The sequence below is a fragment of the Dermatophagoides pteronyssinus genome, unplaced genomic scaffold, assembly GCF_027571235.1.
Source record: "Dermatophagoides pteronyssinus isolate colony J.1.1.1.1 unplaced genomic scaffold, Derpt_VIB-CSIC_2022.12 sq0001, whole genome shotgun sequence".
In the NCBI taxonomy this organism is placed as follows: Eukaryota; Metazoa; Arthropoda; class Arachnida; order Sarcoptiformes; family Pyroglyphidae; genus Dermatophagoides; species Dermatophagoides pteronyssinus.
The window spans coordinates 4,272,271-4,297,680 of NW_027461525.1; the positions used below are offsets into that span (position 1 = coordinate 4,272,271).

Sequence of the window (25,410 nt, forward strand, 5' to 3'; positions counted from 1 at the left end):
ATCCTTTTTGTCCATCTCATATAACATCGTTGGCGTATCACTATTATCATCATCATCATCATTCTTTCGGAAAATCAGGAAAAAGATCTATGGTTTGCATATGGTGTAAATAAACAAACAAAATATTGTCCATTATCAGCTTAAACATCAATTCTTTACTACTATTTAAATGTATGTAAATTGTATTATTTAATGATGATGATAATAATAATAATATTATGATTGTAGTAAAAGATTCGTAATGCGAAAAAAAAACAAAATAAAATAAAAACATCTAACCAAGCTAGATATTAATCGTGTCGATGAATATCTTCTCCATTATTTTATTTGTAAAAAAAAGACTAATCCAAACAAAGATGATATTTTATTCAAATGAAATAAAAAATAAAAATCCATCCATTATCTGATTAGAATCAAAGAAAATATTTAAACAATTTGAATAAACAAGACACAGGAACATAATTATTATATAAATGTTTAATTTAAAATTAAACAAAACAAAACGAAAAATTTCATTGAACAAAAACACACAACCAAAATCATAAAAAAAAGAAAAGATTATTTGATTATAAATAATTAATTGAATTCAAATCAAATCAATGATCATCTACACACGGAATCCTAGACACACAACACAAAAAAAAAAATTTGTGTAAATAGAACAGATGTTCAATGTGTTAATTGATATGATTATTAGTTTCCAACAACAACAACAACAACAACAGAAACAAAAAACAATCAACAAAAGTTATCGATACAATGCCAGTGTGTGATTTGCACTTATCAAAATGTATTTATTAAACAAAATAAAAAAAAAGATTTATCTTTTTTAATCGAACATCGACATATATAAAAAAAATATACAGATGTTCAAATAGTATTTTTTTCCAATTTGCTTGTTTGTCTACCTATCGAATCACACATCACATTACATATTGTTACCGATGCGTTATTCATGGCAAAGAAAAAAATTCATTCATTCATTCATTCATCCATATGCGAAACATACACACACACATATAATTCACCTGTTGCTGTAAGTCAAAGTCATTCAAACAAAAAACAAAAATGAATGAGTCACGAATCATTTTTTTCCTGTTTTTGTTTTGTTTTAATCAATGAAATCAAACATAGAGGGGAAAAGAAAAAAAGTTTGACGATTCACCGTTTTGGTATTGAATGATGTCTATATACAGATCGCATATATATGTACGGATACATGTGATCAATTGATGAGGTAAAAATATGAAATTCATTAGCAATTAAACAATTAACTAACAATGACATTATATTTGGTGAAATTTGATTCAATTATTGTTATTGGTAAAACAAAACAAAACAAAAAAAATGTGATAATGAATCATTTATTATGCATCGAAGCGTTCACAATTCGTTTCAAATTCGTTCGTTAATTGACACTGTCAAAATAGCATAGCATAAATTTTCCATTCCATTCCGATTTTTCTTTTCAATTTATCAAACAAATGACAATAGAAAAAAGGGAAAAAAATTCTTGAATTTTTTTTCAGATGCAATACTCTTTTTTTTCCCTCCGCTAATCATTAAGAACAAAACAAATCAAAAATAGTCAATTGTCAATCAATCGATACAATTTACCTATTTTATTCCAAATAGACGTCATAAATTAATGTCAATAAATAATAATAATAACAATATATATGATGTTTATGTAGATATTTTCAAATTTGGTTGCTATTTAAAAAGGAAATATACTTTTTTTTGTGGAGCCCATATCCATATTATAATGTTTAATGATAATGTTGATCATAAAAAAAAGAAAGAAAAACAAACATGATATAATAGAAATCATCATTAACGACGACAACAACAACAACAAGCGAAAAAAAATTAAACAAGAATGATTTGCGTATGTAGGACTTGTTATAACAAGCAAAAAAATAGTGTGTTTGTAATATTTCGAAATCCAAAAAAGATTGTCAATTTTGGTTATTATTATATTTTGTTGACATTCATCACAAGTTAAACAGTAGTTAGTCATCATCATTATCCTAAAATATTTTTAAATGTTAAAAATCTGTATCAATAAAAGATGATGTAATTGGAATAATAGAAATTAAACTTGAATTCTTAAAAGAATTATTCGAGAATTCAGGCCACACACAAACATTTAACGAAAAATAGGTTAGTAGTAATAATTTCAATTTTGATTTGATCAATCAAAATTGAAAATTTAAAATATGAAGAAAAAATTTAAAATTTGTTTGACATTTTCTCTTAAATGATAAACTACACTATCATCATTTAGCCGAGCTATTTTCATTTCGATGAAATCGGAAAATTAAAACCAAAAACAACTATAAATTGATGTGTTTATACTTGATCTTGATTTTGTTTTTTTCTTTCTTTCTTCCTCTTCTTCTTATTACCAACATTTTCGTATTTCACACAATTTCTTTTTTAGCATATTGTTTGTATTTTTATTATAAGGAAGGATTATAATAAATATTAGAAGCAAAATGCTAAATTGATAAATTAACCTATTGGCAATGTATTTTTATTTTATTTAGATTTTTGTTTTTTTTTCATCAACAAACAAACAAATAAAATAAAATAAAATAAATGTTAAAACCAGTTTTCGAGAATTGAGCAAGTTTTTTTTCATCATCCATTTTTTTTCTCCCGAATTCTCTCTTTCTCTCCCGGTAAACATATGAATAAATCATTTCATTTTGTAGTTGTTGTTGTTGTTGCTGGGCTGTTGAATCAACTCAAAAAAATAAGCAACATTTAAACATACACAGAATGAACAAAAAAAACATACGTACATTCTGATACCGTAACATCCAATCAGTCAATAATTCAGTAAATTGAATTGACGTAAAAAAAAATTCGGTAAATAAAAATATGATCACCAATTCGGAAATGAAACGTACACACACAAGATTAATGAATGATGTTTTTGTTGTGATTGTATCAAATGTTGTTATGACTGGAAAATTTTCATTTTTTTTCTTTCTACGAACAGCAGCATAAAGTTAAAGAAAACATCAAGTCATAACATCTGACGACAATAATAAAAATGTAATCAAGTGAATTTATTTATTTTATTTTTTGTGGAAAAATGATATAAAGCCAAAATTTAACTGGAAAAAAATATCATGATGAAAAACTTCATAATCATCATCATTACCGTAAATTTAATAGGATCATTATTGACGAAATTACTATCAAGTCAATGTCAACAAAGTCTAATCAAAATTTCATTTATCAAGATTGAATTGATTGATTGAATGGATCAACAAATAGTTCAAATTATCAATTATCAATTATTCCACTTTTATTCGAATTACTAAACATCTTTCCTATGAATCTTTCTATAACTCTTATTTTATTAGTTATCATGAAAACAAGAAACAAAAAGGAAAAACAATCATAAATTCATTTCACCTGAATTTATATCTCCATTTCATTTTTCTTTTGTTGGCCTTTTAACCTGGTGGCTTTGAAATAAATAAATAAATAATAATAAAATTGATGATGATGAAAGGCCAGGTTAAAAAGTAAGACAAATTTTTTTTTCAAAAGTATATATGCCTAAATCATAGGTAAAAAGAAAAACACATCAACCTAAAATCTTTAAATTTTGAAGGTGTACATATGTACAGGGAAAGAGAGAGAGAGAAAGAGAGTTAGTCAGGAAGTACATACATCCTTATAAATATGGATGAGGTGAGATTTGATTCTCCTTGATTCAAACTATTCAATAAGCTTAGACTTAGTCTAAAGAACATGTAATATACAAATAAACATCATCGAAGATGATGATGATGATGAAAGAAAATATCAAAGATGAGCTTAATGACGCCAATGTGATGAAGCCTGATGATGATGGTGATGGTAAACCGTTATACCAATCAGGAGGTTAATGGATGTAACCAGGTAAGACTTGTAAGGAAAAAAAACTATAAAAAAGATAGAGTGATATACACACATATTCAAACACACAAACACATAGACAATCAAAGAACCTGATCAAGCGGAATATTTCTCTTTTCGTTTTTTTTTTTTTGGCAAGTTATGATAATGATAATGATAGTAATAATAATTGAACATTCTCTTTTCGTTGTTGTTGTTTTAAACCGATAGAAACTTTGACCATCTATTATCTGATTATTATGATGATCGCTATTAATTTTTTTTCTTCTCTACTTATTATTTGATTTTGTGTGTGTGTGTGTGTGTGATGTACTTGACTTACATTTTCATTCATTCCCTTCATTACAACACAAAGACGATAATGAAGAACTGAATTCAGGAAAAAAAATGAATTGATTCGACCCAACTCGGTCAGTATGATGATGATCATCATCATCATCAATGAAATAAGATCAAGATTGGCAACAAAAGTTTACAATTATTATTGTATAAACGCACCTAAAAAATATAATAATTTTTTTTTGGATACACTTTTCATAGCGATATATTTATTTTACCACCACCATCATCATCATATAAACAATGAAGTTAAGAGTGAATTATTATTATTTTTTTCGTTTTTGTTTTTTTTTCGCTGGTTGTTCATGTTGTTGTTGATTATGATCATCATCATCATCATGATAACCATCATTATTTTATCTATATACACACATTATCTATTATCATTATTATATTGTTTTTCTATGAAATGGAGAATCTTTTTTTCTTTTTTCTTTCGAACAGAAAAATAAAGGCTACAAACCAAAACCAAACAAAAACATTAAACCAATGATGATGATGAGTTATTCTGTTACATGTTTCTAATGAAAAAAAAATACACCAACAATTATGATGATGATGATAATGATGACCCAGAGGTGCGATTGTGTTCAGAGTGTGTACGGAGTGTATGTGTTTAAATGAAAAAGAAAAAAAAACAAGGTCAATGTTAGTCGGTCAGTCAGTTAGTTTACCTATAGGTTAAAATTATTGATTATAATGAATATGAAAAAATTTTGTATAAAGAATTTTTTTTCGGATACACAAACAACACCTTGTGATTGGTGTTATGGTATAATAAAAACATTATGATCATTAATTACAAGAGATATTTTCTTCTTCTTTTTTTTTAATTGAAAAAAATGATAAATGGATATGATGAAGAAGAAGATAGGATGATTTTTTTTTGCTTCACTATAGTTCAACATTTCATTCATAAAATAAGTTTGTAATAAATATCATCAATAGGATAATGATGATTATTTATTAAACATAAATATTGGATAATAATAATGATGATGATAATGACACATACCCTATGTGGAGCATTTAATAAACGATGTACAGCAGCAATCTGTTTAATCAATGGTTGATTAACATTGAATGTAAATAATGGCGGCCTAGTTGGCTCAGGAAATTTGGTACAAGCACTAAACGGGTCAATGTCATTCATGTATTGCACTTTACATGTTAATGTTGTTGGTGTTGATGTTGCGGTTGTTGATGTTGTTGTCATTTTTGTCGTTGATGTTGACATGGCCATCAATGACATTTCGGTAGCAATACCGATAGCATTGTTGGGATCCTGACTGGATTCCATTATCGTCATTATCATTAACCAAACATTTACATTTGTAATATTAAAAAAAACCGATTGCAAATAGTCAACCACAATGGACGACAAAGCAATCCAAAAATATCAAAATATTCATGTACATTCACATTCATATAATTAGAATTTTTTTTTGTTGTTGTTAAACACAAACACACTTTTGATTTGATTGAATTTTCGTTTGAAAAACGTCGATTAAAATTCGATTGATGATGATGACGTTTTATCAACGTTTTTACGAAATTCAATGGTTTGAATTATGGATTTTTATTCCAATTATATAATGAGATGAGTGAAAAAAAGAGTAAATTGAAATTTATTAAATGATTAACATTCCATCCATTCAACCATAACTATTAGACGAAGAAGAAGAGAGAGATAGAGTTTGAAGTGAAACATTAACAAATTTAATTGAAAAAATACGATTCTATAACGAATGAGAATGATGACATCCTTTTTTAAAGAATGAATGAATATTGCACTGAATCAACACAATCAATGAATCATTTACAAATTAAAATTTTACATATATGAAAATAACAGAACAATATGAAAACAAACAAACAATTAAAATGAATGAATGAAATTCTTGTATTTAGAAAAAAATAAATCAGTCAGTTGTCATGGAGAATCACCAAGGAGAGAGAAAGAGAATTCTTTTATTTACCTGCTTCTGATTATCAGAAAAGCACAATCAAAAACAGAATACAACCAAAACCATGTGTGAATGATAATTAAGTAAAAATTATGATGATCGTTGATACAAACTTATTTCGATAAAAACTGAATGAATGAAATCATTGGTTTTGTTGATATCAAACGTTTAAAAGATCTGATTTCGATTCAAAACGACAACAATCAATTACACTATCTTCAAACAAAATAGTATCAAATCAACACATAGAAAAATAGAAAAATGTCGACAAACAAACAAAAATGACGGACAACTTTGTGACGTTATTCCAGAGTTGATCATATCGGTATATGCATACGGCTAGGATTATGCCATGAAACTGATTGCTGAATGTATGTGTAAATGTACAACAACATCAACAGACGATATCTTTCGAAAACAAAAATATATTTTTCGGGATTTTTTTTCTTCTTCTTCTTTTCATTTATTACATTTGCTTGCTGCTGCTTTCTTGTTGCTCTTGTTCTTCTATACTGGCGTGTGTATGTAGATGTGATAGAGAGAATTTTTTTTTGAGAGCAAAAAGAGAAAATTCTCTTTTCTTTTATATAACGACAACGATGATGATGAAAAATAATGTAAAATTTTTTTTTATTCATAAAATGATCGAAAATGTGAAACAGAAGAGAATTTTATGTTTTTCTATGGAAAAAACACATTCCATACAATTGTGTATTTTATTTCTTTAGTTTTTTTCTGTTTGATGTTGATAATAATTAGAATTTTTAAAAATCATTATTGATTCTATCTATAATTATCGAATGAATTGAAATTCCATTTTTTTTCATACATTGCCAGTTGCTCAAAAACGATACATTTGAAAAAAACGATACTTTTTTTGAAAATACAAATCGAAATGAAACAAAATGTTCAAATTTAAATTGATAAATATTTTGTTTTTTTCTGTTTTCAATTGCGTTTAGTGTGTGTGTTGATAAGTTAATCGGTGTTTAGTGTTGAAAAAAAAACAATCAATCGATCAATCAATCATGTTTGACGGCGAAAAATTCAATCCATATCCATAATAATAATAATAATAATATAAACCATAGAAACATCCAAAACATCAAACTATCTGTTTGCCTTTTTTCTAATATTTATATTTTTCAACAAAAAATACAGACTGATTGATTGACTTGTAAATTTTTCGTTTTTTGTTTTCACACATAAAATATTGATAGCTGTTGATTGTCAGAAATTATTTCAATTGATTAGTTGGATAAGCGTTGATGATGATTATTATTCCTTTATCATCAAAAATATTTTTATTGAACAAAATAACATTCAATGTTTCATCAAGCAAAAATATTCGAAAACACGAACAGTGAGAGATCAAGAATGGAGAGATGGAAATTTTGTTGTTTTGGCTGTCTACTTTGTTGTTATCGATCGATTAAAAAAGTGATGAATTAATTATAGCCAAAATAGAGTGTGTGTGTTTGAAACAAAACAAATATACTTAGGTGCTATTTGTCCATATTAACCATCAACAATATCCATCAATCAGTTAATGTTGTTGTTGTTGTTGTTGTTGTTTTTGATATGATAGGAACCAAGAAAAAAAAATCAAACTTGTTTGATTTAATTTAATAAATGTTATGACCGGTTATAGATTTTAAATCACATTTTCCATCATTATCATTATCATCATTAACATTTGTTTTAATTCATTCAAATCTAAAATCATAAACAACCCGAGAAAATGAAAAATTACTTACAATATTTATGAAAAAAAACTAAACTAAACATTGTTAATTGAGATAACTGAAAACAAAAATGGGAAATGAAACTTATCTACTACACAGGTATGTTTCTCTACCATTTTCTCACAGGCTTTATATCTGTATATTATTTTTGTTGTTTTTCTGTAAACATCGTGAATAACATATTCGTGGACAATAATGGATAAAACAAACAAACAAATGAAATGAAATAAAACATTAAATTTGAAAGGGGGACCAACAACAACAACAACAAAAAAATAGGCAAGACAAGATTTGATGAAACAGCAGAAGAAAAGCAAAAACAAAACAAAAAAATTCAAACAAAGTTGAATAATCTAAATTTCAGGGCGCTGTCTTTGTATGTCTATCCACGATTTTATTTCGGGTTATTATCTGATGATGATGATGATGATAAAATATCATCATACTGATCTAGGAAATTGTCATCATTATCATTATCATTATTATATGTGTATATGTATGTTTCACCAAAAACAATAATGATATAGAAAAATAAACCGGGTACTTTGCAATCATCATTTGATTTCAATGGGAAAATTTTCAAATTTGGTTCAGGTCGATTATTATTATGATGATGATGATGACATCTAAGCCGGACATATATACTTATGATAATGTTTTCATTTTTCTAAATTTCACATTCATTTTGGATGTTAATTTTTTTTTGTTATCAGAATTCATTGAAAACATCAGTATCATTATTATGGTCATCAAAATTATCATTTTAAGAAGAAAAAAAAACATTACAATGAACTATTAATTAACAAGGAAATTTTTTTTGTTGTCATTTTTTTCTCTCTAAAAATAGAACCGAAATAACAAAAGTGGACAACGGAAATTATTATTATTATTATCATCATCATTAGTGGCTATGGAAAAATTTATTGTCCAGAAAATAAAAACAATACGTATCGACACAACACGTGTTAATAACGTATAATTTCCTTGTTCATATAAAATTTGGTTTTTTTCAAAATCTCAATAATAGGTGTTTAACGATTTTTTTCTTGTTTGGCTACCTTCCTATTCTCATAATTTTTCTTTTGATTATTACCATTATCATAATCATCATAATAATGATGATTATAATTTATATTTACAATTAAAAATATTTGTCAAACACACAGTTAATCAACAACTTTCAACAATTAAAATGAAAAAACAAGGAAAAAAATATATCCAAATTTGTTGTTGAAACAAAAATGAAAATTAAAAAATTAACTCTGGTCAATTGTTGTTGTTGTTGTCGCTGTTAATTGACATGTTTATTTTCACTTCTGGTTGTGGACGACGACGACGATAATAACAACAATCTTTGACCAAAAAGGAAAAAATGAAATGAAATGTAATGTCTTTCAGTTTTGTTTTTCGTATCCTCATCATTATTTTTATTTCAGAAAAAAAAATTTAATCATTGTTTGACTGAAAAAAATGACAATATAAAAAAAGTGAATGAATGAATGAAAAAAAAACTGAAAATTTCAAAATAGCATTTTCCCATATATTATCATAATGTGTTTTATTTTTTGAAATTTTCATTAATCGTATGTTATATAATCCAAAATGATGATGATTAGATTTTTGTTGGACAACTTAAAAAAAAACAACAAATTTTCCAAAAATGAAAAATCTAGAACAAAACACCTATCAAATTTAAATATAACCAATAATAATAATAATAATGATTATCAATGCCATTATTATTAATCATTGATTGAATGATTAAATTGATGTACAACCTGTTGATCAGGTCAATAATGTTGTTGTTGTTGTTTTTTTTTGTTTTCCTTCGAATCGACAAATTAATCGATACATTTTAAATTGGAAATTTTATGTGTTGAAAAACAATGGGAGATTTTTTTTCGGTTATGGGCTTGTTGTTTGTTGTTGTTTCATCATTCTATTCGCTTTCATTACAAATCAACAATTACAAAAAGAGAAAAATAAACTAATTTCAGCATATATAAATGATATGAGAACAACAACAACACACTGAAAGATGATCGACACTAATCGACATCAATTACCGCGAAAATCATTGTATGAGGTGATAATCATCATCAATTTTTTTTATTATCATCAAGCTTGTTTAAAAATCATACATTAATGAGAGAAAGAGAATGAGATAGTGAAAGAGACAATAGAATCATTTCATTGAAAATCGAACGGATTCGTTTTCACCAAAATATAAAGAGAAATATAAATCGTTGATAATCTTCGTATTGTGTATAATCTTTGAAAAAATGAGGAAAAATTGCACTTTTTTTCGTATTCAATTCCATTACTTACTCTCTATCTCTCAAAAAACATTGAGAAAACAATTTCTCTGATCTTCATTATAAAGATTCGATAAGTAAGTATTTTTTTCCCCCCAATTTTTTTCGAATACAAACAAAATTTCGTCTGATTTCAAATGAAAACATCCTTGATAATATTTTGTAAATAAAGTTTATACGAATAAAAAGTTTTTGTTGTTGTTGTTCGCTTTAAGGAAAGTAGAATTGAAATAAATCGGATGAAATTTTTTTCAACAACAACAAAAACAACAATAACAAAGAATACAATGGCAAGAAGTTCTTACTACGTAACCCGATAATATATTATTATTATTATTATTATTAACGATCAACTATCATCATCATCATTATCGTTATCATATAATCATCATCATAATAGCCATGACCGATACAATTTTTTTGTTTTTGTTTTGTTAGCCTTTTTCGATAATTAGAATGATAAAATGATCGAAACAAAATCGATGAATAGTGATGTCAGTTAATGTTATTAAAATGATTTTCAGAAAAGTATTTTTGTTTTCATTTGAATAAAATTTTGATTGAATCAAAACAGTGTTCAACATGTGTATCGACTACTTTATTTTAAAATTTTTGATGAATGATGTTTATTCATTCAGGTATTCATTCAGATAAAAATATTCCCTTCAGGAAAAAGAAAAAAACAATAAAAATAATAATCAGGAGAAAATTTTGTCATCAACAGATTTAAACAAGGGAGAATTCCTTACAGAATGACCGACAATGAGAATTGAAAAATTTAAATTCGTTTTATAATTCATTTTCTTGAGAATGTAGTGAACAAACAAAAAAAAAACTACGATGAATGAATGAATGAATAAAGATAATTAACATCCTAATCACCTTAAAGGTTATTTTCCTGTTCTCTTTTAAAAATTGAAGAAATTTATGATGAAAAGAAAAAATTTAAAATGACAAAACCATTTATGATGACTATGAAATTGCCATAAAAATCATAATAATAAATCAACTAAGAATGGTAAAAAAAATTTCTTCTTTTTGATTTCAATCTACCAGCCACACATGTACATTTCATTCATTAATTTAAGTTATTTTAAATATTTTAAATACACACCGAATAACACATATAGGGTGTACCAATTTTACTTTTTTTTCCCCTCGTTTTATTTGTTCAATTTTATTTCACATATCATGATCGTAATAAAGACCGGATATATAATCTACACGTGAACACAAAGACCAAGAAAAATGCCAACAACTAAGTACATCTTTTTTGTGTACTACCACCACCAACACTATCATCATAATCATCATCATAATGAATAATGAAAGATGAAACTTTGATTTCTTACATGTATCACACATACACACACACGTTACAAGAATTTTGTAATCAAGAAAAAAAAAGAAAATCAAATGTACTCCATCATCACCGACAATAATAACAATGGATTTTTCTTTTTGTTCTTTGGATGATAATGAATGAAATGAACAACCATTCAGTCAAACTAACATTCACCCAACAAGAACAACAACGCCAAATATCAAACCGACATCAAAATGATAATAAATTTTTTTTTTTTTTTTGAAAATAGCAAATTCGAACACTAGCGATTGTCTCAAACTTATTTCATTCATTCATTCACTCACTCGGTAGGCGGTAGAATTGAACAAAAGAAATGAAATAAAAAACTAAAGTAAATGAACAAAATGTATAGCATGCCATCATCATTCTTATGTGATGATAAAATATTACTACCATTGCTATAAATTTAATGTTTTATACTTTAAGAACTTGATTCTAATTCTTGTTTTGTTGTTGTATCTCTTATCTTTAACACTTGTATAATGTGGTGGTGGTGGTTGATGGTGGTGCTTTTGAATGGTGGAATGTTCGTTTGAATAATGGTAGCATCGGTCAAAGGTGATTCAGTATGTTTTTTGTTTTGTTTGTGTGTTTAATAAAAGAATGGTCTGTATACTGACCATGAAGAAAAAAAAGTCAATGAAAAAAAATGACAAGTAAATAAGTAGTTGTTGGTAGGTACAACAGGAGTTTAATCAAGTTCATATCGGTCAGTCAAAGAATTGATTTTTTTTTCTCGCTTGTCCGATTTGGTTTGTTCGGATACTAAAAAAAAATTAATTAGATCCGCAATATGATGATGATAGTGGTGATGGTGGTGGCTTTTTTCATAATGATGAAACAAGAATGTAGTAGATTTTTTGTTTTTGTTGTTTGTTGAAGAAAAAAAAACTTAACATCCATAAAAAAGTAAGAATTTTTGTTGTTGTTTTGTTTTGTTTTGTACGGACAAAATAAAATGAAAAATTTATCCCTAATAAATTGTTTTGAAAAATGTAATGAAAAAGAAAGATTACGTAATGAATTTAAAAATGATTTTTTTTTTGTTATCATCACATATGAATAATGTAAATACGCACACATAGAAACAGACAAAGATATCTCTCTCTATCTATCTATATAAACAGAAATTATTTATTTTTTAAGTCCAACCTTATTATGCAATATAATTACCTGAATGTAGGGGGTAGTAAAAAAAACTAAAATAAGATAAAAAGAAATGAATGCAAATCTTTCTTTGGTTTAAAATCTAAATCATCACCATTTAGGATTTATTTATTAGATTTTCTTTTTCTTTTTTTATTCATTTTTTTACAGCAGGGAATCTAAAAGAGAATATCCCAAACAGGTGCGTGTATTTTTGTGTGTGTGTTAACAAATAAATCCAGGTTGAAATCAAGGTCTTAAATGCTTCATCATCATCATCGTGTCCCAAATTTTTCATCATACCTGTATTGTTGCTTCTGTCTATATTTTGTTGATAACAATGTTTAAGAAGAAGAAAATCTAGAACATCAAGATCAAGGGTCGCCTAAATGACGGATGATGGAGCCAAATTGTTCACCACATCATCATCATCATTTACAAAAGCAATTGATTGATAGACAAGACTTAGTTTAATAGTGAGAGTGAAAATAGTAACTTTCTCTTTATTTATTTTATTTGGGTTATGTGTAAGTTATGACTTTTCGGATCAAAAAGAAAAAAAATCGATTTCTCTGATTAGTATCGAGAGAGAGAGAGAGATGGGGAGGTTGGAAAAAAATATCGTAGATTTTCACGATTCCGAAGCGTTATGTTGTCTAGCCGATAAAGCAATGATTCTTTTTTTTATTATTTGGAAAAAATTTATCAGATTATAGATAAATAGATGATTTTGGAAAGATGTGCAAACAAGTTTGAAAGAATAAATAGATTATAATGTCTGTATAATAAGGTATAAAAACGCACATGGATGAAAATAGGAAACTTTGTGGAAAAAAACGAAAAATGCCTAAAAATATTTCAATTCTTCGAAAATTTGGAACAAAACAAAACAAAAAATTTCAAAATTTTATTGATCATCAAAATTTCTTTTGATTATGATCAGTATTAATAGAGTCTAAAAAGATAATGGAATGAATAAAAAGAAAAAAACTAAAAAAACTAAATGACCATTTAAATTTTCATTCATAGGTCAATGGATGGTCAAATTTTTTTTTGCTCTCCTCATGATACAAATACAATTGATGATGATAATGATGATCGGCCCAAACAAACGGAGTTAATTATTGTCATCATTCGATGATGATAGGTCAATCAATACTTTCATTCATTCATTCATTCATTTATTCCACTTTTTTTCTGCATCAAAATATTTGAATTTATTTGCCATTTTTATTTGTATGTTATCAGGCAATATAATAATCATCATTATCATTGATTGATCAAATGAAAAAAAATGATATGGGAAAAAAATCAAAATAATTAATGCATCAATTGACAAACAAAAAAAATGAATGAATTTACCCAATTTTAGACAAATGAATAAAAGGGAAAAAATGATTATGTTTATCATCTACTTACCGTTGATAATGAAGATGATTGCTGTTGATGATGATGATTTCCATTGATTGAAGATGAATAGAATCTTTCGATAGAATCATTGATATTATCAACATTATTATGACTATGTTGATGATTGACCGACATTGTTGCTGTTGTTTCCTGTTTTTTCATATAATTCTTTTCAACATCATCAGACACTTTGAACAAATGACCTGATAATGCTTTGTTTTCACGAATTCGTACAGCCGACGAATCGATTTCTTCAGTAAGAAATTCAACCTATTAAAATGAAACAATCATGATGATGATGAAGATGATTTAAGAATAGAAAATCAATTAAGGGTAAGAAAGAAAAAAAATGAATGAATAAATTCATCATAATCAAAATTAAAATAGATTGGAATGTTCTTTATCATCAATTTTATTACTTACAGTCGAATGCATAGGCTTGTTTGGACAATGTACACGGACATGTGATGCATCAATCGAAACCGTTTTGTTACCAATATTGTTACTACTGTTATTCTCTTGTTGTTGTTGTTGATTTTCAAATTTTTCACGAACATTTTCAAATTTAAATTTACGTAATGCTTGAAAATAGTTTGGGCTTGTCGGTGTAATTGGCCCGATCATTTCATCAATGTCTTTACATTTGCTGATAAAATCACTCAATTCTTGCTGACATTGTTTTTCTAGTACATTCAAATCATTCTCATCGCTACTACTGTTATTCATCATTGTTTCACCATCATTGACCATTGTTGAATTACCTAAAGAATTGATTGAATCTTGACTTGAACTACTTGTATTACTACTTGTATAACTATTACTTGATTGATGTATCAATGAATGGCTTGTACTCTCTTTTAAACTGGTCACTTCATTTTGAATACAAGTAATAGCATTTTCAATTTCAATTTCATCATTTTTTTGTTCATCATCATCTTCGTGGTCAACATTGTTTATGTTTTGTTTTTTTTCATTCAAATTGTATACAACTTGATCATCATCATCATCATCATCATTATCATCAATGAAAGAATCACAACTAATCACTGTACGATTGGATTGGGCACTTGACAAACGTATTGTGAACGTATTGTTACATTCATCATCATCATCATCATGCTCATAATTTTCCTCTGCATCTTCATACGTGTCTTCTTCGTTTTCACTATTATCATTTGTTGTTGTTATTGTAGTTAAGTTAGTTTTATTCATATTCATTCGGTCGGCTACATCATAATCTTTGTCTGTTGTTGACATTGAGGACACGAATGTTGTTGCTGATGATGAAGACGATGCCGATGTTGATGATGTTGATGATGATGAACGAGTTTTATCCTTTGAATTGTTGATTAAATTTCTTAAACAGGAGGACAATGGTTCAGCCGATGCACTTCGTTCCAATGCATTATTATCTAATTTAATAATGGTCAACAAATTTATATTTTCATAGCTTCCTGAATGTTGTGATTGGATAGTTGAAATAGTTGACGATGATAAAGGAATTTGTTGTTGTTGTTGTGGTTGTTGTATAATCTCACTATTATCATCATCATCATTATAATCACTGGTTGAAATTACACAGTTTTTTGTTGAATTCACAACACTATCATTCGAACTAAAACTATTTAGTTCTGAACTATCATCATCATCATCATACGATTCATTGATCGACGAACTAATCGGCTGAATATCATTATTGAAAGTTGACGATGATGATTCCTGATTAATGTTTTGACAACTTTTCTTGGCAACAATTAAATGTGGAGAAACAGATCGATGATTGATGAGAATCGATGTCGATAATGATTTATCGAAATCTTGTACATTACCATTTGGCATTAATTGTCCATTTTTAAAATCATTTGAATTGGGTTTTTTTCTCTCATTCATCAACAAAGATGATGATGTCCTATATTGGCTTGTATTATTCCTGTTCAACGATGATCGTGCTATTACAGGTGCTGATGCAAAACGATTTGTCGTTCTGATCGTATTGCACATCACATGAGAATAACGGTTGTTGTTGTTGTTGTTGTTGTTTTTGTTGATCGTATTAATTAACAAAGACGATGATGATGATGAAGATGGTGATGAGAAACAAGAATATTCTTTCTGTTGACTAATGCCAGTTGGCCTGGAACAAATTCCGTCTGTATTGTCATATTTTGCTTTTGAATAAGATGATGTTGTTGATGTTGATGAACATGATGAAGACGACAGTTCATTCAAAGAATTTGTATCTGAATCTTCATCATTACTATTCATCAGTGTTGCCTGTGTTGCTTGATGACATTTTTGAATGCCAAAAATACATTTTTTAGGTCGATTCACAAAGATTCGTTCGATACTACAAATAGAACATCGACTCTGATGAACTTTTTGTTCATCGTTATGATCGGAGCCTCTTCCATCATCAGGATTGCTGTTGTCGTCTTTTTCCATGATGATATTGTCACCATTATTCTTTGCGTCGGTGTTATTAATTTCTGATGATGATGGCCGCGTTGGCGATGTGTTACGAGAAATCATTTCCATATGATACTGTTCACTATCATCTGGTGATTCATTTATTTCATAGCTACTAGTTTTTGATATTTTCCCTACAATTGATTTTGTTGTTGATGGAACTAACAAAGGTTTGGAAGCTTTTGCTGCAGATAACAATGATTGAGTTCGAATTGAACGGCCAGGTCCAGAATGTCGTACAAAACGACTTGGTTTATTTGTGACGCCATTATAAGTTGAACTCGAGTTATTTGAACCAGATGTTGATAGATGTGGACGATAACTATTGCCAAAAGTATTTGTCAACGATGATGCTGAAGTTGATGGATAATGAATTGGATTATGAATCTGAATTTTTGTTCCAGAACAAGTTGTGTTCATATTTGGTTTATTTCCGGTTATATGTTTTACAGATGATAACAATGAATTTTTCGAATCATTACATTGATTTGTTACATTAGATGATTGGTTTGTTTTTGATTTTATTTTATGTTTATTAGTATAAAGATCCAAACGTGCTTTATTCAATGACATTTTCGATTGTTTTTTTTATATTTCAGGAAATAAACAGAAAATGAATACCGGCCTAATTCAAAACAAAATGCAATAAGTAATTAATTATAATGTTGGGCCATCTATCGACAGTAGTTATAAGTAAAATAATTTCAAAATTCATGAATTTCGGAAAAAAAAATATTCTAAAATTAATAATAATAATAATAATAAGCACTCATGATTACTATCATTTCAAAAAAAAAAACGAATAACATTATGTGAATAAATCAAATGAAACTATTGTTATTATAATTTTGCATGAAATGATGATGATAATAATAGAAAATTGTAGTTGTGTACACGTTTATATTTTTTTTTCTCATCCATCTTTATATTTTTTTTTTGTTATTATCATTTTTTATATTTGATGTGAATATAAGTGCAATCCGCGTAATTCTTTGAATTCTTTTTATTTTTTTCGGGTGAGAAATTGAAAATCTCAATGATTGTTATCAATATTTGAAAAAAAAATTAATTATAACTATGCAACAGTTTTTTGTTGTTGTTGTTGTTATTGGATAGGTGGAAATGGAAAATTAACAAACGGACATCTTTATTTTCTTTTTCTTTTTTTTCGACCAAATAGACTCATAGATAACAATGCCATAGCCATTCTTTTATCATTGTTGAATGTAAAAATGTTGATTTTTATTTCGACAATGTTACAATTTATATTCGTATGATTATATTGAAAATTATTCACTATACTGATCACGGCTAGATGATTATAGTTTTTTTTGCATTCGGTTGTTCGTGAATTGTGTGTGTGACACGATTGTGAATAAATGGACAAACAAACAAACAAAAATGGAAAGACACGATTTTCAGAAATTTCAGAGAGAAAAAAACACCAATTTCAAACAGCAGCAATGACAACATATATCATTTAGAATGTATTGAATAATAGAAACAATAACTAAACGATCGATTTTGAATGGACTATAAGGAAATTTTTATTATTTGTTTTATTGATTCTGATGATCAATGATTTCTATCGAAATGTTTTTCAAACAAACCTTGATTAAAAACACTAAATCATCAGCTAATTTACATATGATTTATTCGATTTTTGGAATGGGTATAGAATGAGATAGATTTTCAATAACAACAAAAAAAAAATGCAAGCAGAAAAAATGATTTAAAAAAGATTTACCTGTAAATAAATGAAACAAAAGAAAAAACAAAACAAAAAAATAATCAAGGTTCGATCCAAAAAAAACAACTATGAATATTGAAATATTTGGACAATAATGAATAAATTCACAATTTTGTATCGAGAATTTTCACAAATTTTAATTCATTGATTAAAAAAAATTAAAACAATCAATATCACAATTTATATTTATATACTGGGAAATATTGTTGAAAAAACAAAAGATAGATTAAAACCAATGACAAACAGAGTGTGACAATCATCGTCCTCGACATTCGACAATTTGATGAATTTATCGTCTTCGGCAACATCATCGTTATCAGAACATTCTTATGTTTCTTCAAGTAATGGTTGCGTTTGTTCATTTCATACCAGACAGAATTCAACATCATCCAACAGAATAGAATGTAAAACTTGCCAAAAAAGAAAAAAGCTAGCATTACCATGAACCTCCTATAGAATTATCATGATAGTCAATTTGAGTTAGTTATTCATTTGTTTGTTTCTTGAAGAAATAAGGATCATCTTAAAAAGGGGTTGTTACTGCCAAAAAAAAAAAAAAAAAAAAAAAAAAAAAAAAAAAAAATCAGCATTACTTTTAACGGTCTTGAAAATAATTACCACACCGTGTTGTTTATGACACCAAATCGTTGATTTTAATTTCATTCATCGATGGTTATGGGCTAATTCATGTTTTTGAATATTTAAAGAAAAAATTAATTTTGGCAAATTTTGGCAATCAAATTCTCGAATATAAGTAAATTCACACTGATCGAACTATCCGAATAAAAACAATTCAAAATATCCGGGTATTGATCCCAGTTCCGTTATCCATATTGAACATTTTCTATAGTGGCGGTTAATGATTTCGGATTTGTTATCAAATTTACAAATAAATCATATTTAGCGGGCGTGTGTGTGTGTGTGTGTGTGTGGGTTGAATTAGCAAGCAAAAGTCTGATCTGAATCCATAACCAAAAAAAAAAAAACGAATGAACAATCAGTTCTTTTTCTTGAATGATGATGATCTTTTCCTGGTGCGCACGAATTTTTTTTTTCTTACTCGCATACAGAACAACAGAGTTTGATTGTAACAAAACAGGAACTAAATTTAGCGTCAAAAAAAAAGAAGTAAAAAAAAATAATAATAATTTCAAATAACATATCGGTGCCAAAACAACAACAACAACAACAAGCCATACGAATTGAATTGCTACGAAAGCCAAAAACAAAATTTGAAATACAATACAGATATATTTTATTCATTAAATAGAAATATAATTTCAAATCTTTTTTTTTTTAATATTCATTTCACAATTCAAGTATTGATTTTCTCATATTACTCTCTCTATCTCTTAGAGATTCATAAAACGTGATGACATGATGTTTGTTTTTTTCTACTTTTGATTATTCATTTTTTTTCAATAACTGTTTATTGTATATGATAATTATATGTACTAGATTCCATCATAAAAATGTTCTAATTTCTCAATTTATGAAGTTTGATTAACCTTGGCTATAAGCTATAATCGTAATGATTCATTTGAAATGGATTTTTGTTTTTTTTTGTTGTTGAAAACAGATTAACAGTCTTTTGAAATATCGGAATCTAAACAATTTGAATGTTTTTTTTTTTGGCTATATTTCAATACGATTTATGATTGAATTTATTAGCAAAATAAGAAAAAACAGACAGAAAAGGATACGTAATATAAAAACGTAAATATTTATTCAATTTTATTTTTATTTAATTTTTTTTTTAAATAATTTTAGTTACATGATATATTACAACAAATTGAATTGTCATCGCCCTTGTTGATTGCTTGTATATTCTCTCCGTATAAAATATTCAATAAGATATTCACACTTGTTGTTGAGGGTTATTACATGGTGATGATGTATCGAATTTTTAGAAAAAAAATTAATTTCGTAATTTGTTTGGCTTGTTATTGTTGTGTAAAAAAATCTCATTCGAATGATTAATTAACAAATAATTCAAAATGTTATTGGCTTTAACGAAGAATTTATCGAATCATGACTAAAATGACAACGAACTTGAAAGATTTTTTTTTACTTTACAAATAAAATGAATGAACGTTGATGTTAACGAAAATGTCTAAGATGAATGAATGATGGAAATCTTCGCCTTAGAATCAGTTTTTTGAATATAATAATAAAAACAAATATTGATAAAATCATGACGAAATAGAATCGATAATTAACATCATTGGATGATTCGTGTTTCTGTTGCTTTCCACTGTTACCGTTGAATATTTCAGCCATTTTCGAATCTGGCCAATTATTGAGCAAAGATTGATCGTGGTTCATTCTGTTGTCCAATCTATCATCTTCCGAAAAAAATTTCTTACCGAATGATGATTCGGCAATTTTATCATCATCATTCACATTTTCATCAATATGAGCTGACAACAATAGTTTTGGTGATTCAGGTAATTCCTCTTCAGAAGTAATGTTTAACATCATTTGTTTTTCATACACGATCTTTATACATTCTAAGATGGGAACGAATTTCGATGATTGATCAATTACTTTTGAATATTTATACAATTGATTTTCAATCAATCGTTTTGGTTTATTCAGTTGAATACGATCCAATTCAAAATGGTGTACAATGAAATTTTCAATGTGTGACTGCATCACAGTGTCAGATTGTTTTTCAGTTTCAATAAATGTAGGCACTTGTCCAGTAGTAACAAATTGCAATAAAGCATCAAGCATCCAAAAACAATCTTTTTGTTGATGTGCCTGATCAAGACAATTTGAATCACCATAGATTGAGAAACGACCAGTTTTACGATTCGACAAATCTCTATGCATTCCCAGTATAGTCGCTTTTTCTGATTTTTTCTTCTTTTCTTTATTGTTTTCATTTAATATTTCCCAACCTTGATTGTTGAGATCACGATGTAGAACGATAAAATTTTCTTTGGGATAATCAATGATACTCGTGCCCGATGCATAATACATTTCATGTGATCCAAGCTTGAAATTACCCTCAAAAACTTGTTCACCTAAAGTAACATTCCAATGGACTAATAAATCATTCAAAGCTGGTATATTAGCGCCACCAGTGACCGGTAACCACCATTGTCTGGTGTTTTCATCAAAAAATTTAACTTTCTGCATAACATCTACATTATACCAATCAGCAAAAATGATCAATGATAAACCATATTCGAAGTAATCTTTTCGTAGTTTTTCAATTTCTTCGGGAAAAAATTCCTCTTCTGGATCGACAATTAATAATGCACCGTATTGTTTGGCATCAAAACAGCTGTAAGGTTGACCTAAAACTTCCAAGTAATAACCATTCGATCTAAGATGTTGATACATTTCACGAAAATTTGTGCTAAAGAGAAAAAGAAAAATTATCATGATTGAATAAAATTCAAATAAAACTTACTGAATATGATCAGCATTCCAATCAAGCGGATCATACTTAATCCGAAGATCATCACGAGGAAAATAACCCGGTGGATAACGTAAATTATGGAATTGATCCCAGAGAATTCGTTTATTTCTTGGAGGAGTAGGAATGATTTTGGCTTTTATTGGTAAGATTAATTCACTAATTAAAGTGCTGTTGGTATTCCCTTCATCTTCGGAAGATGATTCTACTGTAAGGGAGAGATGTCCTCGAACAATGCCTTCCCAATCAGAAGCCAGTGATGACACGGATAAATGAAGAGCTATCCATCCAGACCAAGGCCACAATATATCGGAATATGAAATCGCTACATCTAGGTAATGCCCATTGAAACCGCTATAAGGATGCCATTGAGGTCGTTTGTTGATGAATCCAGTGACACCCATTCCATTTAAGATAGTAACATTTACAATAATTGGAACGGATCCATGATATAATGGCTGGCTACAATATGGCCACATATAAGTGCACTCAGTGAAATCGATATAATTTGGATATAATGATGCTTGAGGTTTATACGATCGTAAAATGTGATACGCCCTGACAAGATCAAGTTTACCAGCACCTTGTTCAAAAATAGGAGCATTCGGTAATCTATGAGCAGAATGAATAAGCGCTTGCTTCATGCTGGCAGGATTGATAAGGTCTCCCATATGAAGAACACCACTCATTACTAAAGTGATAGCACCAGCTACAACCGGAGAAGCAACTGATGTTCCAGATAAAACACGACATCCGCCATTGATATTTGATCCACGAACATAGGCTCCGTATGTAACAATGTCTGGTTTGACTCTTCCATAGCCTTGTGGCAATTCCCAAGTTGTCATACCACGAGAAGAAAACCTAGCAATTTGATCATCAAAGTCAATTCCACCGACACCGATAACATCCATTTGATCTGCAGGATTATTCAAAGTTCCATAAAGAGGACCATCATTTCCGATGGCTGAAACCATGATGACATTATTGGCTGTCAGTTCCCATACTTTATCAACAAATGGAGTATCCATAAAATCAGGTCCGCCAATGCTAAGATTTAGGATATTAATTTTTTTCATTATGGCATAATTGAATGCATCCAAAAACCATGAGGTATATGAAACTTGTTTGTTCGTGAAAACTCGAAAAATATGAAGTTCAGCGTCGGGTGCAAAACCAAGACATTCTCGATTACTGGCTATCACACCAGCAACAAAAGTTCCATGGCCAAGAACATCATCCAAAGTCTTTTCATTCGTCCAATTTGTTCGTTCTTTTATCTTCTTAAAATGTTTATGATTAATGGATAAGCCAGTATCGAATACTGCAACTTTAACACCAGTTCCAGTGATTCCCAAATTCCAAAGTTTGTCTGCTTCGAGCACATTTGTTATCTGTCGGGGTATTGCACGCAACAATCGTCTTCTTGTATCACTATAGTTTATATCATCAAAGCTTGATTGACTAAATTGTTCATCATCATGTTTAGACTCGGAAATATTTACAAATTTGAGAGTTCGAACGATTTGTCTTTGTGGTGTGATATTTTTAATTTTTCGATGATTTCGTACGCTTTTTACAAACAATTCCAATGGTATAGATAAATTCTCCAGATGAATTACATCGAAATCGCTTGGATATTTATTAGCTTCATTGATTCGTTGAATAATTGACCAATTATTATCATTGATTCCTGCTTGATCAAATGAAGCTTTGATAAAATTAAATCGAGTCGAAGGTTTATAAAGATGATTAAATGTTATGATAAACTCTACGATTAAAACCAGATTAAAATACTGTTTAATTATTTAGATTTTGTTTACCATTTTCAATAATATCACTATGGAAACTATTTTCAACATAAATGTCAATTGGAAGATCAAATGTATCACAGAATGGAAATGATCGACAAGTGTCCAGAATTGATAGCCCTAAAAGGATCAATGTATGATGGAATAGATATTTTGCGAAAAACATTCTAAAAATAAAACAACAAAATCGTAATAAAATTCATTATAACTATATTTTTCATAAATGAATTTTTTGTCCGTTCCAATTGATATCAAAGAATATTCCTTTATTTTTCAAAACAAATCCTTTGATAATGAAACATGTGATCCGAACTCTTTATTCATAAACAATGTATGGATTCAAATTCCATAATTTAAATTAACGAAAATATCTTTTTTTCTCGTTTATAAATTTTTTTTTATTTCCGACGTTTGTTCTCACATTCAAACGACATAAATAGCTAAAATAAACTTTATTTCATTTTTCCGTTGGTACGCGCTATACACGTGCAATCATACTGAACAATTATATTATGTACTCAAGATTGTTTTAGTGTTTTTTTTTGAGCTTTTGGTTACGCTTGAAATATATTTTGTCGTAATTTTTTCTTTCTCATATCCGTTCAAAACAAAACAGATTAAAGTTGACATTGATTTCATGAATGAAATGGCTTAATATATGGATAGAGAAAATTTAGACCAGTTTGTTGTCAGACAAATCATGTTTTGTCCAGTTTGTTTTTGAAAGCGAACCCTTTCGTGATGGCTCTAATTCGGATTTTCAACAAGTTTTTTATAAATTTGATCATTTATTTAATTTTTTGTTGTTTCATCCTTACAAGAATCGCCAATCAAATTCATTTGCCAACATTTGAAGATCTTGATATAAAAGATTTAGATATTGATACCAGTCTTGATTATGATCCAGATGGTGGTGGTACAGGAATTTCTCAACCAGTAGCTGCACTTACTGGTCTTGGTACTGGACAAGATCATGGATCAATGATGATTAAAGCAGTCGCTCTAATTCGTGGCCAAGTTAATGGTGTTGTACGTTTGGTTCAAGTTGGTTCTGGTCCAACTCTGGTAGCCGGTATTGTCAAAGGCCTATATCCATTCTCTAAACATGGTTTTCATGTTCATGAATATCGAGTGACAGGTGATTGTGAAAGTGCCGGTGAACATTACAATCCGACTAAAGAGAATCACGGATCACCATTTTCTGTACAGTCACATGTTGGTGATTTTGGTAATCTTATTGCTGATGGGCTTGGATTTTCTCGATTTCATGTGACTAATCCAAAATTATCTTTACGTGGAAAATATAGTGTTATTGAACGTTCATTAGTTATTCATCAAAGGCCTGATGATCTAGGAATGGGTTTCAATCATGAAAGTCGTAAAACGGGAAATTCTGGAGGAAGACTTGGCTGTGGTACAATTAAATTCGTAAGCATCGGTTGAATGTACGTCCTGATACACGACGACAATGTTATATTACATGAAAAATTAATGTCACACTATTGTATCAATAAAATTTTTTTCAAATGCTTAGCAATATGCGTCATAAAATCGGCAATGTTTAAAAACAAAAACTATGCAATTGTGGTTTTAAATATAGATTTTGATTATATCTCCCAGAGATATGTATCATGACAACAATTTCTTGTGATCCTTGATAAAAGAAAAATGATTTTTTTTTTTTTTTTTTTTTTGATAAAGGATTCACTCTATTTCACCGGGGTGATGATTCATCATTTAGCTTTTTTCA

The 25,410-nt window shown here is 28.3% G+C and overlaps 3 protein-coding genes and 1 long non-coding RNA gene across 4 annotated transcripts in view; 1 reads left to right on the top strand and 3 right to left on the bottom strand.

Moving 5' to 3' along the window:
- Window positions 1-17,260, bottom strand: part of Fhos (Formin homology 2 domain containing) — a 34,002-nt gene extending 16,742 nt beyond the window's left edge. Inside the window, exons 1-2 of the mRNA XM_027338725.2 lie at window positions 14,630-17,260; window positions 14,216-14,476 (exon numbers count right to left, since the gene is read on the bottom strand). Of these exons, the coding sequence (XP_027194526.2) occupies window positions 14,216-14,476; window positions 14,630-17,245 (2,877 nt within the window). The 5' untranslated portion in view covers window positions 17,246-17,260. The remainder of the gene's footprint in view (window positions 1-14,215; window positions 14,477-14,629) is intronic.
- A 1,203-nt stretch (window positions 17,261-18,463) lies between these two features.
- LOC142645094 (uncharacterized) lies at window positions 18,464-19,758 on the bottom strand. The gene is made up of 3 exons (XR_012846273.1): window positions 19,622-19,758; window positions 19,041-19,524; window positions 18,464-18,962 (listed from the first exon to the last, which is right to left on the bottom strand). It is a non-coding gene; the product is annotated as an uncharacterized LOC142645094 (long non-coding RNA).
- A 364-nt stretch (window positions 19,759-20,122) lies between these two features.
- On the bottom strand, window positions 20,123-23,976 carry S1P (membrane-bound transcription factor site-1 protease). The gene is made up of 3 exons (XM_027338728.2): window positions 23,673-23,976; window positions 21,844-23,620; window positions 20,123-21,789 (listed from the first exon to the last, which is right to left on the bottom strand). Exons 1-3 carry the CDS (start codon window positions 23,824-23,826, stop codon window positions 20,523-20,525), a joined length of 3,198 nt encoding a protein of 1,065 aa, XP_027194529.1. The 5' UTR covers window positions 23,827-23,976; the 3' UTR covers window positions 20,123-20,522.
- A 146-nt stretch (window positions 23,977-24,122) lies between these two features.
- LOC113789223 (superoxide dismutase [Cu-Zn] A-like) lies at window positions 24,123-25,193 on the top strand. The gene has a single exon (XM_027338730.2). The coding sequence runs from the start codon at window positions 24,402-24,404 to the stop codon at window positions 25,101-25,103; it is 702 nt and encodes a 233-aa protein (XP_027194531.2). The 5' UTR covers window positions 24,123-24,401; the 3' UTR covers window positions 25,104-25,193.
- Window positions 25,194-25,410: the final 217 nt, after the last annotated feature.

Bases quoted from the DNA above. Each gene is read 5' to 3' on its own strand.
- LOC113789223 (XM_027338730.2), top strand. From the start codon at position 24,402: ATGGCTCTAATTCGGATTTTCAACAAGTTTTTTATAAATTTGATCATT.
- S1P (XM_027338728.2), bottom strand. From the start codon at position 23,826: ATGTTTTTCGCAAAATATCTATTCCATCATACATTGATCCTTTTAGGG. The intron at 23,621-23,672 runs GTAAACAAAATC...TTTTAATCGTAG, and splicing joins TAGTGATATTATTGAAAATG to AGTTTATCATAACATTTAAT. The intron at 21,790-21,843 runs GTAAGTTTTATT...TTTTCTCTTTAG, and splicing joins TGGAATGCTGATCATATTCA to CACAAATTTTCGTGAAATGT.